The following is a 19,687-nucleotide window of genomic DNA, read 5'->3' as shown; positions in this document are numbered from 1 at the left end:
GCGCTGCGCGGCGCGGCGCGGCGCGGCGCGGGCTAGCGTTTGAGGCGTATGGGGCTACAACGGGAGCGGCTGCGCCGCTCGGCCGGGTCAGCGTCTTGCGCATGCGCGGACCCGGCGCCATTTTGGTGGCCGGGCGCGGAGGTGATTCCACACTGAGGAGAGCGCGGCGGCCGGGGTGGCGGTGGCAGCGTTCGTGTGCTCGGGTGTGAGTCGCCGAGGGAGGAGGCGGTGGTGGAAGAGGTGGCGGCGGTGGCGGTGGTCGTAGCGGTGGCGGAGGAGGCGGGTACGAATCAGCTGCGGGCGGAGACATGGCCAACATCGCGGTGCAGCGAATCAAGCGGGAGTTCAAGGAGGTGCTGAAGAGCGAGGAGGTCAGAAATGAACTCCCGGACATCCCCCACCTCAGCCCAGGGTGGGAGGGTTCTTCCAGTAGCGACTTCAATGTCCCCGGTAACCCCTGGGTGGCCCTCCTTGCGGTCGCCCATCTGCCTGTGGGGAAGCAGCAGTCTCCCCCTGCTTCCGTCGCCTTCCCCTCCCCTCCCCGGGCCCTGGGATGGACCGTCTCGCGGGCGGGTGGTCTGGAGAGGAACACGGTTTGGGGGGCAGATGGAGAAGGGGGCACTTCTTGGAGGGGTGTGGGCTCTAGAGAGAGCCCTGAGGCTGTGGCAACAGCTGGAAGTGTGGCTGTAGGGTGTGGAGGGAGCAGGCCGAGCCTGAGAAAACCCGGGAAGTGGGTTGGGGGAAGGGGAAAGGTGGTAACTGGATCCGGAGAGCCGCGCTGCTCAAAGGCCCACACTTTTAAGGGTATTCTACATTATAGCCTGTTTGGCCTCCACTGTCCTTTCCTTAGGGAAGGAACGGTAAAGGATCTTAGGTGTTGATGAAAAGAGGACGATCAGAGTTACTCCTCTTAGTTCGGTGTTGGGAGAGAAGAGGAGACATAAGGAATACTATTTTATTTGAATGGGGGATAAGGGAATTTTCACCTGAGGTAGGAAATTAATTCCAAATTAGATTATCTCGTTTTCACGCTCTCCTCCCCCCCCCCCCCCCCCCCAATTCCTAGGCCTCTTTTCTGTTGACATCTAAACCTTTTTGACTGGGTGAAGGCAAGTTGCTTGGTGTATTAAAGGCATTTAAATATTTTTCGTTAGGAAAAAATAATGGAGAGTAGAAGTAGCTTATTTCAAAATACTGTTTACAAGTTACATATCAGAGTCTCTCTTAACACAATGCCTCTGTGACTGTTGGGTTGTGCCATGAAACTTCATTATGATGTCCCTCATAGTTAACTTCTTACTTTTGAAAAACAGCCCTATTTAAAACATGGGATTTCACCAGATATTAGTACATTATTATATCTCCTTATTGAGTAGGTTTATCCCAATGTAACCTGAAATTATTTAAAAAAAAATTTTTTTTTGTCTCAAGCTGTTTATGAGTCCTGAGGAATTTAAATACTTTAGTGTTGGCCATATTTATGTATATAACATATTCACAACATCCTAGTGATTTGACTCAAAACTATGCAATTATCAGTACAGTTTTTCATACCCAAATCAACAAGAATGTCAAGTTTTTCCTCCTTGGATTTGACAGAGATGAAAAAGTAATACTGAAATAGTTATTTTCAAGATGTCACATACCATTATAGAATGTATCATTGCTATTTGTATTTTTCTTATGTTGAACTTTGATAATCTCAAAGATTTGTGAAATTCAGCATTCTAAGTATGTGATGAGTAATTAACATAAATGATAACACTTGAGCTTTATATCTGTCACTGATTCTACAGTTATTATCTTTCCAATTAGACTTGGAGAATATAATTCTTTAAAATTACTTAAAAATAACAAATACTAGCAGATTTACTGGAGGTTGTAGTATATAAATAATGATCTGTTTTACAGAGCATGTGTATGAACTCTGACCTCTGTATTTGTTCAAGTGCCAAAACTCTGAATGGAAGGATGACTTTGTATTTTTTGTGATACAGTGCAGAAATAGGGTCATAAATGTCTGTACTGATAAACGTGAAACAATGATTCTAACTTTTTATTTGCAAGAAAATATATTCCAGCACAGTTGACATATATGTTCCTAGTGAAAGATTCATCTAATACTGTTGCCAACAGCCTAAAACATTTTTTCTATAAAGTTGTACATGCCTGAAACTTAATGTAAGACTTCTAATGCTTTATTTTTTATTACTTAAAAATGGTAAGTTGCTGCTTGTAATTCATATGGTCTCTTTGCTTTATATGAGGAGGCTTTCACCATATTTTTAGTACTTCCAATTAAAGCTTAAAAAAATCTTGTATTGCTCTCGTAATGCTTATTGTTAAAATAATACTGCTCTTTATATGTAAGGGATGATGAGGGCTGGCTTCAAGTAAGCATTATAGTTTTTCAGACGAAGAGAACAGGAAATGCAAACACAAATTATTTTAAGAAGAGTGCCTTTATAAATTTGGAAGGAAACTTCTTCCAGAAAAGAAGTTGCAAAGAACATTAAGGAAAGGGTCAAATAATTTAAACTGGATTATAACCAATAAATAGCTTTATTTTAACCAATATTGTATTTCATCCTATTTTAGTAGGCCCAGTTCTATAAGTGTATTATGTTGGTTTTTTATTTGGAGCTCTTTGAAGGACTTGTACAATCCACATGTTTCCTTATTACGTGTGTAAATGCAGTATTTTGAGCGTCTGGTCAAGTAATCAAGTATTTCATCATGTCATCTATGTAAATCTCCAGTTTTCAAAGTTTGTTTCATATACTTGTATTTACTAAGAATACTGACTGATTTAAGGGCTTTTTTTTTTTTTAAGTTCTTTTATAAAGATAGCTGGTATCTGCTGATTCTGACCTTAAGAAGTTATAAGTGGGCATTCTTGGAGTGTGTTAATTAAAATATAGCCTCCAAGATAAATCAAATGTGAAAAGCAAGGTGCAGAATAGTGTGGAGGAGGCCACTATTTGTGTTGGAAGAAGGGGGAAATACGTGTATTTGTCTCTGCAGGTGAAAGGATTAATGAGGAGAAATTGCTAAAATTAGTTATGTATAAAGGATTGCGGTGTCTGGGGTAACTGGCATCAAAGGATCCCTTTTGAATTTTGAGACATGCAAATATGTTATTTACTTAATAAATAAAGGCATCTAGGCCTTTTTTTCCTGGAGACTGTTTGGAAATCCATCCTTTTATGTGTCAGACATTAATTTTAAATCTGTGTGAATTTTAAGTAGTATTTCAAATTGCCAGGAATGGGAAATTGATTAAAGTACCTTTTATAGTTACTTTATGAGTCGAATTACATAAGTGTTGATTGTGAGGATATAATAAAACTATAATCTATATTCACAGATTGTGTTATTAATTATTGCTGTTAACAATAACCACTATTTGTAGAGTGGCTCTCAGTACCATTTATTTATGCATTATTGCTAATTTTCAAGAACAATTCTTTTTTTTTTTTTTTTTTTTAAATTTTTTTTTCAACGTTTTTTATTTATTTTTGGGACAGAGAGAGACAGAGCATGAACGGGGGAGGGGCAGAGAGAGAGGGAGACACAGAATCGGAAACAGGCTCCAGGCTCCGAGCCATCAGCCCAGAGCCTGACGCGGGGCTCGAACTCACGGACCGCGAGATCGTGACCTGGCTGAAGTCGGACGCGTAACCGACTGCGCCACCCAGGCGCCCCAAGAACAATTCTTTAAATTAGATTTCTTATTTCTTAGATGAGGAAATTGAGATTCAAAGAAGTTAGATAATTTGTCTGTAAACATACAGGTTTTGGGTTTGGATCTAGATCTCCTAGTTTCTATATTGTATCACACTGTCATGACTTTCCAAGGATAGGCATACTTTAATTATTTAAAAATAGTTGAGACTGGTTTGTGTTACTGGTTAAAAGGATTTAAACCAATCTAATAGTTTAAACATTAAAATAAGTGTTACCTGTAATTAAAGACTTACTTGCATTTCAATACGCAAAATCCTTTTAAATTTGAAGCTCAGTGAAGTAAAATGCCCTTAGGTCAATGCACGTACTGTTGTTTGTGTTATATATTACCTGTAGTTTTTTCATATTGTAGCTGCACTTTGCTAACATTCTTTTTAGGATTCCAATAGGGAATATTTAAATCTGTGGCATTAAAAATTGGTTTCATGAAAACTGTTACTGTGTAAGTTTTCTTTTAAGTGTTTAAATGGATTTTGTATTAAGTGTCATTTTAAATTTAATATATTTTATATATAGAGCTAGTAGGCAAATCTTTAGAAGTTAAAGTCTTGATTACTGTAGACCATAGTTCCTCATTTTTGGCACTGTTGACATTTTAGGCTGATAATGAATTCTTTGCTGTGGGTGGCTCTCTGAGTTGTAGGATGTTAAGCAGTATCCCTGGCTTCTATCACTGGTGGCCGGTAGCATAGCCAACCCTCTTCCCTACCCTCCCTGCCAGTTATAAACTAAAAATGTCTGCAGACTTTGCCAAATGTTGAGAACCACTGCTATAGAAAAAACTCTTTAGAAGAACGTTTCAGACTATTAACTATGTAAGATGTGTGGTATAATTTATTGAACGGATGAATGAACAGTAAAGGTACAAAAAAATGTTATAACATGGCTATTACTAGCTTTGAATGTTGTTTTGTTTTTAAGACTTTGAGTTTTTCCCTTTGTAAATTAATGATCATCTTTTTCTTGTAAACTTTTTCCTTTTTGATTTAAAGAGAAAGGTGAAATTCCCTGCTGAAAATGAATGTAACCAGAATTTGAACGATATTTTTAATAAGAGTACAAAAGTGGTTTGCTTTCACAGTTACATAAGTTACAGCTCTGTATAACTTAAATAGTGTGCGTTATGGGGTTCTCTGTGTGGATTGAGTGAGGAAAGCTTTTGATTGGGTAAAAAAAAAAAAAGGAGTCTGGTTCAATAATACTGTTTCGGTTGCATTTCTTGTTTTATTTCACTATTATAAAGATTTTGATCAGGCATAGCTTAAAATTTTTTTTTAATGTTTATTTATTTTTAAGAGAGAGACAGAGCATGAGTGGGGGAGGAGCAGAGAGAGGGGGAGACACAGAATCCAAAGCACGCTTCAGGCTCTATGCTGTCAGCACAGAGCCCGACGTGGGGCTCGAACCCACGAACCATGAGATCATGACCTGAGCTGAAGTCGAGCTCCCAACTGACTAAGCCACCCAGGCGCCTCTGATCAGGCATAGATTTAAATGCATAGGGGATTCCCTAGCATGTCACCGTTTTGTAAAGAATATGTGTTCTTATTTTCCAGTAAATAATGATATTAACAGTTATTGAGCATATTGACCATAGCCCCAAGAGACTTGGTTGGAGATAGATTAAAACTTAAATACAAAGGGTAAATGTTATGGGAGTTCTGAGGGTGTGTGTATGGAGGGAGGGTTTTTTTTTCTTTTTTTTTTTTAAGTTTTCATTTTAATTCCAGTTAGTTAACATACAGTGTTATCTTAGTTTCAGGTGTACAATATTGGAGGGAGGTTTTTGAGCTAGGGTCCAAAGGAAGGTTAAGACCTCAAATTTCAGAAGACAGTGCCAGAGGAATTACAGGAATACTGGAATTTATAAGTACATTTTTTTTTCTGTAGGCACCTGAATTGGAACTAGGGAGCAGAGATGATTGGCGAAAATTAGGCAAGAGACACATTTACATATTTTGAAAGATTGCATACACAGCCCTGATATACTGAAAACACGGTTGTGGAATTAATACCTAAGTATCTTCACTGTTATCTTTAGGAAAAAACACCTTTTTCATATCAAAGTAAAATTTAACAATAAGGTGTGACCAGCACCCAGATCAGATCTGAAACAATATTGTAAGCACCATAGGAACCCCCAACTGCCCCTTTCTAGTCACTTTCTGACTTGTTTTTTGAGAGAGCGATGGAGACAGAGCATGGGAACAGGGGAGCGGCAGAGAGAGAATCCCAAGCAGACTCTACACTGTCAGTGCAGAGCCCGATGCAGGGCTCAAACCCACAAACTGGGAGGTCATGATCTGAGCTGAAACCAAAGGTCAGACACTTAACCGACTGAGCCATCCAGGCGCCCCACTTTCCTGACTTCTAATAGCACAGATTAACTTTAAATATGTTTGAGTAAAAGAATAGACACAAGTGTATACTATATGTGTTTTAATTTTGAAGGTTTTCAAAAGATAACCTTTAAAATATTTGTTCAAAAAATATTTAGTGGTGTGTGTGTATATATATATATATATATACACATACACATACATAACGTGTACAACAGACTATTGGCAATGAAAAAGAATGAAGTCTTGCCATTTGCAACAATGCGGATGGAACTACAGTGTATTATGCTAAGTGAAGTGTCAGAAAGACAAATACATGATTTCACTCAAGTGGAATTTAAGAAACAAAACAGATGAACATAGGAGAAGAGAAGGGAAAAGAAGATAAAAACAGAGGGAGGCAAACCATGAGACTCTTAAATACAGAGAACAAGAAATTGAGGGTTACTGGAGGGGAGGTGGGTGGGGGGATGGGCATTAAGGAGGGCACTTCCTGGGATCAGTACTGGGTGTTGTATGTAAGTGAAGAATCACTGGGTTGTACTCCTGACACCAATACTACACTGTATGTTAATTTGAATTTAAATTAATAGTGTACTATATATATCTACTCATATATACTATATACTACATATAATAGTGTCTTAGAAAACATGTTAAAATGCATGGAGTATTAGAATTGAAAGACACCATACATCTAGGCCAAATTCCTCATCTATAAGATCAGGAAACAGGCCTAGAGAGAGATTGATTGTTGTTCAGTGACACACATCTGGTTAACGAACCCAGGATTTTTGCATACCAGTCCATTCCACCCTTTATATATGGTCACTTTACTGGACTTTTTTTTTAATGTTATTTTTGAGAGAGAGTGAGGAAGGGACAGAGAGAGGAGAGGAACAGAGGATCCGAAACAGGCTCTGTGCTGACAGCAGCGAGCCCAGTGGGCTCCAGCTCATGAACATGAGATCATGACCTGAGCCAAAGTCAGATGCTTAACCAACTGAGCCACCCAGGTGCCCTGGTACTGTTTTTTTTTCATGAATAATACTATAAATGCTAATAAAACTTCAAGTAAGAGTGACAATTTAATATTGGCTATTGTATTTAAGTATATCTTGCTTTTTTTTCCCCTCTCGGTGTTAGAACTTAAATTTGGGAGGAGGCAGAGATATTTCACTCCTTAAGCATGATACAGTAAATTTAGCTTAGTAATTAAGAGCATGGGCTTCAGAATTAGATTTGATTTGAGTCCTGGCTTTTCTACACTTAACCTGCAGCACTGACTCTGTATCTTAGTTTTCTTATTTGTAAGAATGTAGGAAGATTAAGAGCATCTGTACAGTGCTTAGATCAATGCCTAGGACATATAAATGAATAGCCTATAAGATACCAAAGTTAGTGATATGTTCATATTCTGCTTATTGTTGTTCTTGGATCCTTCAGTGGTGTAGTGATAGCTCTATGAGAATTTGCCTCAAGAAAAGATTTAAGATGAAGGAGCTTTAGTACTTCTGATAGTGATTCTTTGTCATCTGTGTGCAAACAACCTGTGGCCAAGGGGAATTCAGAAAAATATATCTGGGTTTTGTTCTCAAGGTGTTAATCTTTCTTTAGGAGACAGTTAAAAATTGGGGAAGAGTTTGTTAAAATGTGATCTTTTTAAGTGAAAAAGAAATACATTATTTGGAAGCCTTTCAGATAATACAGTGGATTATTTGGGATTTCTTGATATGGCTTTGGTTGCTTTGAACTGAACTAAGAAAACCAGATTCTAATTCTATGGTCTATGTAATCTTCAATCTCTTCGTAAAATTCCTAATTTATTTTAAATTTATTTATTTTTTTAAATTCCTAATTTAGGGGCTCCTGGGTGGCTCAGTCAGTTGAGCGTCCGACTTTGGCTCGGGGCACGATCTCGCGGTCCGTGAATTCGAGCCCCGCATCGGGCTCTGGGCTGATGGCTCAGAGCCTGGAGCCTGCTTCCGATTCTGTGTCTCCCTCTCTCTCTGCCCCTCCCCCATTCATGCTCTTTCTCTGTATCAAAAATAAATAAACATTAAAAAAAATTTTTTTTAATTCCTAATTTAAAATTGGGTCTTGGAAGCTAGAAAGTGGCAGTCACATCCATCTAACATCCGTGGTGGTCTCTTAGTAATTCTGAGATGAGAGACCTTCATTTCATCCAAAATTCTTGCCCTTTTTCTTCCTTTAGTTCTTTGTTTTTATTACAAATTTAAAATAATACCTATAATTGAATGCATGCTGTCTGCCATTTTATGTGTATGGCAGCCTTATGAGATTGGTGTTATTCTTGTTTTCCAGATTAGAAAATTGGAGCTCTGAAGAAACTAAATAATTTACTCAGTATCAAGCAATTTATTGGTGGAACAGGGGTTTGAAACTAGGTCTCTGACTCCCAAACATTTACTGATTAAGGTGTAAAAAAGAGTGTACAATCATATCTTCTGCTTGCTTCCTGCTCATTATTTTTAAAGATTTTTTTAAAATTATGGAATATTTTACACTTAGAAGTTTAGAAGACAGTCAGTCGGTGTGAACATCTTTTATGTCCATGGTATAGATTTAACAGATCTTAACTCTCTTATACTAGATTAACTTTTAACTCTCCCCTCTCCCCCAAGAAGTTAAACAAACATACAGATGAAGATCACTTTGTAACCTTTTCCCTATTCCATTCTTTTAGAAGTAATCACGTGCAGAAGATGGCCTATATCCTTTCCATTCATACTTTTGTTTTTACTATTGAAACCATAGTATTTTTGAGTGTAAAAATACTTTTTAGTGTTTTTTAAAAGTTTAAAAAATTTTTTTCATAGTTGACTAATATTCTATATCGGCAACTTTTCTTCTTAGCCTTTTTTTTTTTTTTTTTTTTTAGAATTTGTCCATGGCAATGCATATTGCTTTAGTTCTTTAAATTATGTAGAATTCCACATCAGGTTTTGTTTGTTTCTTTATTCATTCTCAATGGGCAGCATGAACTTTGAACATTTAGCCCTTTAAAAAAAGAGAAAAAGAAAAAATCAAGTATCATTATGTTTTCTTGGGCACATAAGAATTTTCCTAGGAAGTAGAATTGCAGGATCCGTGTGTGTTTTGCATCTTTTACATCACTGGGTGTTGCTTCATTGTTCTATGGATGATTGTATCATTACACTTCTCTAGTGGTGTATAGGTTCTGGTGACCTGACATTTGTAAGACTTAGATTTTTGTCAGGGCCCCTGGGTGGTTCAGTTGGTTAAGCGTCTGACTCTTGATTCCAACTGTTAATTTTGTCTCAGGTCATGATCTTGGGGTTTGAGAGATTGAGCCCCATGTGGGGCTCTGCTCTCATAGTGAAGAGCCCACTTAAGATTCGTTCTCTCTCTCTCCCTCCCTCTCCCCCCCTTCTCATACACACACACACACACACACACACACAGCATAAAAAAAAGGACTCAGATTTTTGTCAGTCTGATGGATGTGGAATTGTAGCTTATTCTAATTTTAATTTCCTTCACCGGTAGAGATATTAAGCATATTTTTGTGTTTATTGGCCATTAGGCGTTCTTTTGTGAAGTTAGTGTTTTCATTCCTTACCCATTTAAAAAAATTTGGATAGTTTGTATTTTTCTTATTGATTTGCAGAAATTCTTTATTTATATGTATTTACATTATGTGACTTTTTTTAACTTTTGTGCTCTTTTTTTTAAAATTGTGGTATGCTATACATGTAAAACTTAAACATCTTGTATATTTTTAAGTGTACAGTTTTAATGGCATTCGTTAACATTGTACAACCGTTACTACCATCCATTTCCAGAACTCATTTCATCTTGTAAAACTGTGAAATTCCCACCAAAAACTCTTTACTTCTTTGTTGCCCAGTCCTGGAATTCATCACTGTACTTTTTGTCTATGAATTTGACTATTACATGTTATTTGTCCTTTTATGACTGTCTTATTTTGCTTAACTTTGTCATATTATCTAACTGAAGTTTAATTTTTAAGTAGTCACATTTTTGGGGCGGTACCTCTGCCTCAGTTGAGTGTGCAACTCGATCTTGGGTGAGTTCAAGCCCCACATTGGGGGTAGAATTTACTTGAAAGAAAGCAAGAAGTCACATTTTTCTATCTTTTCCTATATGGTATGCTTTTCTGGTTTTCCTTGAATACTATCGTTTATTTTTTGTTTTTGAGAGATCACACATGCACTCGAGCAAGGGAAGGGGACAGAGGAGCAGAGGGGGAAAAAGAATCTTAAGCAGGCTCCCTGCCTAGTACAGAGCCCGACTCAGGGCTTGATCTCATGACCATTAGGTCATGACCTGAGCTGAAATCATGAGTTGGACACTTATCCAACTGAGTCACTCAGGGGCCCCTGTGTCACTACTCTTGGTAAGTTGATTTCTTCTCCCATTCTCCATTTATCTTCTAAGTCTTTGTTTCCTCTTTTACATTCCTTTTAAACACTCTAGGTCAGGTTTGCAAAGCTCAGATGGGCTATTTATAGTAAAACTGTTTGCTTATTTACACTTACTTCTCTGCAACCTCTGTTCAACCCTCCTAGTGCCACGCCACAGAATTTAATTTTTAAAATATGATCTTGTCGTTTTCCTTTAGGTTTTCTACTGCCCATTGTACAGTCAAAACTTGCATACTTTTGTTCTAGTCTATCTTTCCTGACCTATATCCTGTCAAGTCTCAACACAGTTGCATGCCTACATGTACCTCACTCACTCTCTCAGACCTTCAGCTACACTAAATTGCATACTGTTTAGTGCTGTGTCTGCCTGGGATAAGCTCTTACCTCCTCCTTTGCCTTTTGAAATTTACTTACCCTAAGATGCCTTTCCTCATAAATCTCTCATGAAAACACAGTTTACTTTTGTTCTCCAGTGTCACTTAGTCAGGATTTTGTTAGAGCAGTTACTGTGTTGGTAACTGTACATATGTTTTTCTGCTCCTACTCGATATCATTGAGCTCCTTGAGATACTTACTCATCTTTATTTCTTCACCTTGTATAGTGCCTGGAATGTAGTGTGGGCTTAGTAACATTTAAAATAAGCCACGGTGCTTGGATGGCTCAGTCAGTTGAGTGTTCAACTCAACTCAGGCCATGATCTTACGGGTCTTGAGTTCTAGCCCCACCTTAGGCTTTGTGCTGGCAGCATGGAGCCTGCTTGGATTCTCTGCCTCCCTCTCTCTCTGCCCCTCCCCTGCTCATGCTTACTCTTTCAAAAATAAACATTAAAAAAACATTTTAAGCCAAAAAAAACTTTGATAGGCACCTAATATTTTTTTGGAGCTGCTGTCCAAAGTGCAAAACCTTTGCATAGGTTTAGGGCAGGCCTGTTAACTCGGTTAATTATTTTCAGCCTTTTTGCAATTACATATTTTTCTAGTGATTACAAATGCAGGACTGGTATATGTAACCTTCTCTCAAGTGACTGGGTATTTTTAGGTTTCTTTGTTTTGTGTGGACTCTCCTATTTGGGATTGGCATACTCAAGTGTAGATTTCTGATACTATTGCTTTTCAGCAGTGATAATACATTTTGTGCTTCATTTTTCTTAAATCATTTTGTAGTAGTTCCTTTTTTCTTTAAATATATAGAATATACTGAAGTTTATGCATCTGTTGAACATTTGGTTATTTTCCAGCTTTTGCTGGTGTACATGGGTAAGAATTTGGGGTGTGTATCTTAGAGTCATTGGGTGTTTGAATGAGGTATTAGGTGGTTAGATGTGTCAGACATTGTATCTATAGGCTTGCTCATACTTTGGCTATATCCTTAGGTGTTTACTTAGGTGCTTTATCTCTATCTGCTGGCTCTTAGGAACTGTGAGTGTGAGTCATTGAAGGCAGAGACTTATCTTACATTTTCAGTTCTCCATTGTTTAGCACACTGCCAGGTAAGCAGGAAGCACTTGTTTTCCCACATGAGTTTAAGGACTTTTTTAAGTGCCAGGGAGCTCATCCCCAATCACTGTAAAAGTAATACTGCTTATTCTGATTCTGAGACTAGGGACTATAGTATATTGATAAAGGTGGCCTCTAGACCAAGTTGGGTTTCTGTTTAAGTGTTGATAATGTAGTCAGGTTGTGATTTGGGGTAATAGTCAAAGCCAAAAACTGGGAAATAAGATGGTGGAAAGGCAATCTATTTTTGTTTTATTCTGTAGTTTTCCCTGTTAAAGATTTCAAGGAGCATCTATTCAATATTATATATGACATCGTCTGTATCAGTGTGGGTTAACTCTTAAGTTTACATTTTCTCCACTTATTCAACAAATATTTATTGAATGCCACCTATGTTTGTTAGTAAGATATAGTCTATGCTATTATGGACTAAATTATGGTCTAGTAAGGCAGTGACACATTGACAATTGTATGTATGTTTGTTGAGTTTAAATAAGGAGAACTGTGGGGGTGAGGTAACCTAACCTCAGGGAAAGAGTTCCTTGGGAATAACCCTTAAACTGAAACTTGGGAGGATAAATTGGAATTAACTTAGTCATACATTAGGATCATCAATTCTTATATGCCTATAGAAAGCACTAATAATCATTATACAGTCAAGAATGTAGAACCATTTAATTACTTTTCCCTTTTAAATAGCCAATTTTTGTGAATACAAAAGTAACACTTGCTTATTGAATTTTGGAAAATACATAGAACTATAATAAAGTAAAAATTATGTGTAATCCTACCCCTGGGGATAATCCTTTTCTTATGTTCTTGTTTTGTTTGTGATATATTTTAGATATACAGAGAAACCTCTTAATTTTGGTTATTTCCTTCCATTGGTTTTTAATGTGTGTTCATATATACACGTATTTAGAAGTTTTTTGTTTTTTAAGCGAGGCTTTTTTTTAAATGTTTATTTTTTTTTAATTCTTTTATTATTTATTTTTGAGAGAGACAGGGTGTGAGCAGGGGAGGGGCAGAGAGAGATGGGGAGACACAAAACCGGAAGTAGCTCCAGGCTCCGAGCTGTCAGCACAGAGCCCAACATGGGGCTTGAACTCCCAAACCATGAGATCATGACCCGAGCTGGCTGAGCCACCCAGGTGCCCCTAATGTTTATTTTTGGGAGAGAGACTGAGACTGAGCGTGAGCGGGGGAGGGGCAGAGAGAGAGGGAGACACAAAATCCAAAGCAGGCTTCAGGCTCTTCTGCTGTCAGCATGACGTGGGGCTCAAACCTGTGGACCGTGAGATCATGTCCTGAGCTAAAGTTGGATGCTTAACCGACTGAGCCACCCAGGCACCCCCATATTTAGAAGCTTTTAAAAGACCTTTGAATATAATTCGAATTTGACTTGCATCCCAGATTTGTAATTTTTAATGTCTTTTAGTCATTTGAAGCTGTCTTTCTCTACTAGAGTCCCTACTCTTGAGAAGCTCTAAAGTAAGCATCATGGCTCCTCTTTGTATCATCAGTATCAACACGTCTTTAATTTAACAAATATTTGAAGGCTTCCTTTATGCTAGGTATTGCTATGTGCTGAGAATATAGTGATGAGTGGGGCAAGGTAAGACAGACAAGTGATAAAAGTGCGGAGAAATATGTTGTATAGATGAAATTAATTAGTTGGGTTTTTTTTAATGTGTATTTTGAGAGAGAGCATGTGTGCTCGCAGGTGGTATGCGCACTCGCAGGTGTGCGCACAGGTGTGAGGGGGCAGAGTGAGGGAGACGTTGAATCCCAAGCAGGCTCCATTCTGTCAGCGCAGTGAGATCATGACCTTAGCCTAAATCAAGAGTCAGATGCTTAATCGACTGAGCCATCCAGGAGCCCCTAACTGGTTGTTTTTGATTGTATGTTTAGAAAAGGCCTTTTCTAAGACTTTAGACTTAAATTGAGATCTTAATGATAAAGATTGTTTCTAGGGGAAGAAAATTCCAGATCAGAGGAAATAGTTAATACAAAACCCATAAAGTAGGAATGAGTTTGATATGTTTAAGCAAGCAAAAGGAGGTTATTGTAGCTGGAGTACTGTAGGTAAGAGGCAGAGAATGACGTAGGCAGGAGCCAGATGACATAAAACTTCTAGGCCCAAAGTAACAAGTTTGTATTTTAAGTGACTCTAAGAGCCATTTGAGGATTTAAAGAAAGAAAAGAACAAAATTTTTGTTTTTAAAAGACCACTTTGATGCCTTAAACTTCTGAGTAAGAAAAATAACGATTTGGGTGATGCCTGAATCCTCACTGCTAACGTGAGATGAGATGAATTTCTGAGTGGGTAAAGGTTGCCCCTAAGGTGACCTGCCTGTTTTGTGGGATCCTTGGGAGTCAGGATCTGCCTGTCCCCCCTTTAAAAAAAAAAAAAAGACCACTTTCGCTGCTGTGTGGAGAATGTATTAACCAAAGATGTAAGGAAGAAGGATTTAGGAGTTAGGGGTTGAGTTTGGCTGGATGTAACCAAAGAAATGGTAGTAGTGGGTTAAACAATAGGTAAAGTCAAGAGAGAAGTATCCTAGAGTTTCGTGGTTAGAGGTTTTAAGGTGTTAACAGACTACTAACTTTGAATTTACCAGTAGGAGTTTGACCCTTGTCCTTAAACTCTTCAAAATGCCTGGCAGAGGTTCAGACAACATTTCTGAATTTTCAGAAAGGGAAACGCATTACCTACATGTCCAGCTGAGTTCACCCTTTTTAAAGAGCTTTCTGAGAAATCCCATTCAGTGACTTCTGTTTTTATTTATTTTTTATCCAGGATTGTGTCATAATTTCTTGGTTTAAGGAAGACTAGGAAATGTTTTTAGCGGAGCACATTGTTCCCCAGTTAAAATCAGTGTTTCATTAGTAAGGAAAAAGAAAAGAAAATTGGTTAGGCATTTTGTCATGTGGGGGTGGGGAATAGCAGGAATGAACTTAGGAAGATTATTTGGGAAGCCTTTCTAGATAGCATAGGCAAGAGATGATTGTAGCTTGGGGTTATGATAGAATAGGAGGCTGAAGAGAAGTATTTGGAATATGTTTTAAAGGTAGGGTCACAAGAGCTTGCTGATGTTACAGATGAAAAGTGAAGAAATGAGAAAAACACCTAGACTTTTGTCTTTAGCAACCAGACAGATGATGCTGCTAATTTCTGAGATGAGAAAGAGTGGGAGGAGCACATTGAAATTGTCTGGGAAGATTAAGATTTTTGCTTTGTTCTTGTTAAGTTAAAGCTTAGACTGGATGACTTAAGTCTAGGAGAATTTAGTTAGAAAAGGAGGGAGTCTAGGACAAAGTCCTGGTTTTTGTCATGGACCCCTAGTATCTTTTGAAGTTGAGCCTAGAAGAAACAACAAAAGATAAGAACAGTGAACTATTAGTGATATATTAGGAAAACCAGGGAGTGTGGTATCATTGAAACCAAGAGAAGACAGAATTCCGAGTGTGGTCAACTTTATTATGGTGCTGAGTGGGAGAAATGACATTGAATTTGAGATGCAGTGATTATTGATGACCTTGACTGGAATATTTTCATTGGAATGCTGAAGACGGAGTTATGATTGGAGAGAGTTAGTAAAAGAAAATGAGATAAGGAGCTGACACCTTAGAAAGCTAAAGCAACTTTTTTAAGGCTTTGCTTTGACAGGAGCAGAGAAGAGGGGGAGCTGCAGAAGAATATGACTTCAGAGATCTTTCTCAAAAATAAAGAAGCATTTAAAAAAAATATAGAGAGAGACACAGAGCGAGAGTGGGGGAGGGGCAGAGAGAGGGAGACACATAATCCAAATCAGGCTCTAGGCTCTGAGCTGTCAGCACAGAGCCCGATGTGGGGCTCGAACCCACGAACTGTGAGATCATGACCTGAGCTGAAGTCAGACGCTTAACCGACTGAGCCATCCAGACGCCCCAGCTTCAGAGATCTTTAAAAAAAATTCTGAGGGGCACCTGGGTGGCTCAGTCAGTTAGTCCTGCAACTAACTCTTCATTTCTGCTCAGGTCATGATCTCACGGTTCATGGGTTCGAGCCCTGCATTGGGCTCTGCACTGACAGTTCAGAGCCTGCTTAGGATCCTCTCTGCCCCTCCCTGCTTGTGCTCTCTCTCTCTCAAAATAAATAAACTTAGGGATACCTGGGTGGCTCAGGCGGTTAAGCGTTCGACTTCAGCTCACATCATGATCTTACGGTACATGAGTTCGAGCCCTGCGTCGGGCTCTGTGCTGTCAGTTCAGAGCCTGGAGCCTGCTTCGGATTCTGTGTCTCCCTCTCTCTCTACCCCTCCCCCACTCACGTTCTATTTATATCAAAAAATGAATAAATGTTAAAAAAATTTAAAAATAATAAACTTAAAAATTGATATTGATTATATTTATGTGTTGATGGATGGGAGAAATTGATTATGCTAGAGAAAGGAGGAGTAATTGAATGTGTAACGTTCTTGAGAAGAACGGAGGGGTGGTATCACTAGCATAAATGGAGGAGCAAAGACACTTAGGGCAAATGTTAAGTTTTCATTTGGGATTTGTGGTCTTCACTTGAACATGAGACCAATTAATGATGGTTGTGTGTTATTGTCCCCAACCCCAGCAGTGCTGCTTCAGGCAGACACAGAAAGGATTTTTGTTTTTTGTTTTCAAGTTAATTGGGGAATAAGTTTAACTAGCAGTGGGGCTTTGCCTTATGAGTACCTCGAAGGAACAAAAGCACCAAGGTTTGCAAGGGAGTGATTGATAATGAGGGAGAGTGGTGATGTTCGATTAAGCCAGCTAGTAGCTGGGTTTGGAGTACTAAAGTGAACTTGATTTCAAGAATTTTGGAATCTGAGAAACTTGAAATGGATTTCAGAGAAGGTGCAATTTTGGTGATGACAAAATCGAGTGTATGGCCATGGGTTTAAGATCTTATGGTCTGTAAATATCAGAAGCACAGTCTTTGTTTCTTTGTTGTTTTTTGAGAATTTAGAAATGTACAAAGATGACACATGTAAGCAACAATCTCATCAGTCACAGATATCTGTTGCTATTACCATCCTTTTTTTCTTTATACCAAATCAATGTCTTGGTTACATACCAAGTATTGTTTTGTACTTTTTTCTCTTAATATATCTTGTATTTTCTGTGTGACATTAAATATTCTTTTAAAACGTTTACTTTTAGGGGTGCCTGGCTGGCTCAGTTGGTGGAGTATGCGACTCTTGATCTCGGGTTGTGAGTTTGAGCCCAAATTTGGGTGCAGAGATTACTTAAAAATAAGATCTTTACCTGGATAGCTCAGCGGGTTAAGTGCCCAATTCTTGATTTCAGCTTAGGTCATGATCTCATGGTTTGTGAGTTTGAGCCCCATGTTGGGCTCTGTGCTGATGGTGCAGAGCTTGGTTGGGATCCTCTGTCCTCTCTCTGCCTCTCCCCTGCTCATTCTCTTTCTCTCAAAAATAAACTTTTTAAAAAGTTTAAAAAAATATAGGGGTGCCTGGGTGGCTCAGTTGGTTAAGCATCTGACTTTGGCTCAGGTCACGATGTCACAGTTGGTGAGTTCCAGTCTTGTGTCAGGTTCTGTGCTGACTTGTGTCAGGCTCAGAGCCTGGAGCTTGCTTTGAATTCTGTGTCTCCCTCTCTCTCTGCCCTCCCCTGCTCACACTGTCTGTCTCTCTCAAAAAAAAGCCATTAAAAATTTAAGTAAAAATAAATAAAATCTTTAAAACAAAATGTTTACTGTTTAAATATTAAATAGTATTAAATGTTAATAGTAAGTTACATATTTAATATTTGGTATTGCCTGACTAAACCATCCTTTTTTTTATTATTATTATTTTTAAGTTTTATTTAAGTAATCTTTACACCCAACATGGGGCTCGAACTCCCAACCCCAAGATCAGGAGTTCTATGCTCTTCCCACAGAGCCAGCCAGGTGCCCCTAAACCATTCTTTTGTTGAACATTTAAAAGTTATTTTTTCCACTGTGTGTGTGTAGAGAGAGAAAATGGAATATCTTTACATAATTTTTATATGAGTTTATTTTCCTAAGATAGATTTCCTGGAAAAAAGTTACTGGGTCATAGTGTCTGAACTTTTCATATGCTTATGACCAAAGTGCTTCCCAGAAAGTTTGTTGTCAATTTCTGTAGTACTGGCACTGCATGAGGCAGCCCATTTCATCATATTCTCACCATTAATACAATCTTTTTTTAAAGTCAAATAGAAAAATCAATTGTCCAATTTTATTTTTTTATTTAACTTTTTATTAAGAAAACTTTTGGGGCACTTGGGTGGCTCAGTTAGTTGAGTCTGGCTTTAGCTTAGGTCCTGGTCTCGCAATTGTAGGTTCAAGCCCCACATCAGGCTCTGTGCTGACAGCTCGGAGCCTGGAGCCTGCTTCAGATTCTGTGTTTGTCTCTCTCTCTGCCCTACCCCCGTTGTGCTGTCTCAAAAATAAGTATTTTAAAAAATTTAAAAAATTTTTTCAAGTGGAAATTTGAAATATACTTACATTCTCACTACCTAGGTTGAACAATTGTTAATGTTGCTGTTATGAAGATAATTCACTACCAAAATCTTGAGCATATATCTCCTAAAAATAACATTCTTTTACGTAACCATGGTATCATTATCCTACCTAAGAAAATGTTAATTCCTTGATATCTAATATTCATATTACCTCAGGTAACTAAAAAATGTTTCATAGTTTTTTGGGGGGCGGAACAGGATCCACTTACAATTTACAAATTGCATATGGATGTAATTTTTAGTCTTTTAAAATTTACACTGGTTCTCCCCACACACCCTTCTTTTTTTTTCCTCTTTTTGACACTGAAAATCCTGGAGATTTCCTTATGGTGGTGCTTTTTATATTTCTTATAAACTGGGAGTTTATGTGTAAAGCTTTGACTAGGTTCAGTTAGACATTTTTGACAAGTATAGAATATAGTTCATACTGAGTCAATTTAATAGATCTGTAATAATATCAGGTTGTTTAGTGATGCTAGGTCAGTTGGATCTTGCCCGAGTCAGTTATTTCATTGGGGGTTGCAGAAATTTGGTTTTCCTAATTACCAATTTTACATTTGTATAGCTAATTATATATATATATGTATATATATATATATATATATATGTATAATACGTCTATATATTATATATACGTATATGCACACACAGTATTCTTTTAGAAATGAGTTTTCTGTCACCAACTGGAATGAAAATTATTATTAAAGATTTGGTATAATAGTCATCTCCACTGGCAATAAATGGTTTTCCCCTTTTTCTTTTTCTTTCTTTCTTTCTTTCTTTCTTTCTTTCTTTCTTTCTTTCTTTCTTTCTTTCTTTCTTTCTTTCTTTCTAAGTTCATTTATTTTGAGAGCTAGAGAGAGAGTGTGAGCAGGGGAGGGGCAGAGAGGGAGAGAGAGAGAATCTCAAGCAGGCTTGGCACTGTCGGGGCAGAGTCTGACTCAGGGCTCTAACAAACTGTGAGATCATCACCTGACCCCAAATCAAGAGGCGTTTAACCAACTGAGCCACCTAGGTGTCCCATCCTCTTTCTCTTTGTTTCTTATCAGTGTGTGGATGTCTTAGTCCACCTGTGTTACCATAACAAAATGTCATAGACTGGATGGCATAAACAAGAATTAATTTTCTGACAATTTTATTAGAGTTGGA

General features: G+C 38.1%; 1 protein-coding gene and 1 non-coding gene across 2 annotated transcripts in view; both read left to right on the top strand.

Moving 5' to 3' along the window:
* Positions 1-211: 211 nt before the first annotated feature.
* Positions 212-19,687, top strand: part of UBE2K (ubiquitin conjugating enzyme E2 K) — a 70,692-nt gene continuing 51,216 nt past the window's right edge. The window contains exon 1 of the mRNA XM_058722801.1: positions 212-371. Coding sequence (XP_058578784.1) covers positions 309-371 — 63 coding nt within the window. The 5' untranslated portion in view covers positions 212-308. The remainder of the gene's footprint in view (positions 372-19,687) is intronic.
* Positions 14,250-14,403, top strand: LOC131508297 (U12 minor spliceosomal RNA). The gene has a single exon (XR_009259972.1). It is a non-coding gene; the product is annotated as a U12 minor spliceosomal RNA (small nuclear RNA).

Source organism: Neofelis nebulosa, chromosome 3, assembly GCF_028018385.1.
Source record: "Neofelis nebulosa isolate mNeoNeb1 chromosome 3, mNeoNeb1.pri, whole genome shotgun sequence".
NCBI lineage: Eukaryota > Metazoa > Chordata > Mammalia > Carnivora > Felidae > Neofelis > Neofelis nebulosa.
Note: the sequence above shows the minus strand (reverse complement) of the source record. Positions and strands in the feature narration are given on the sequence as shown.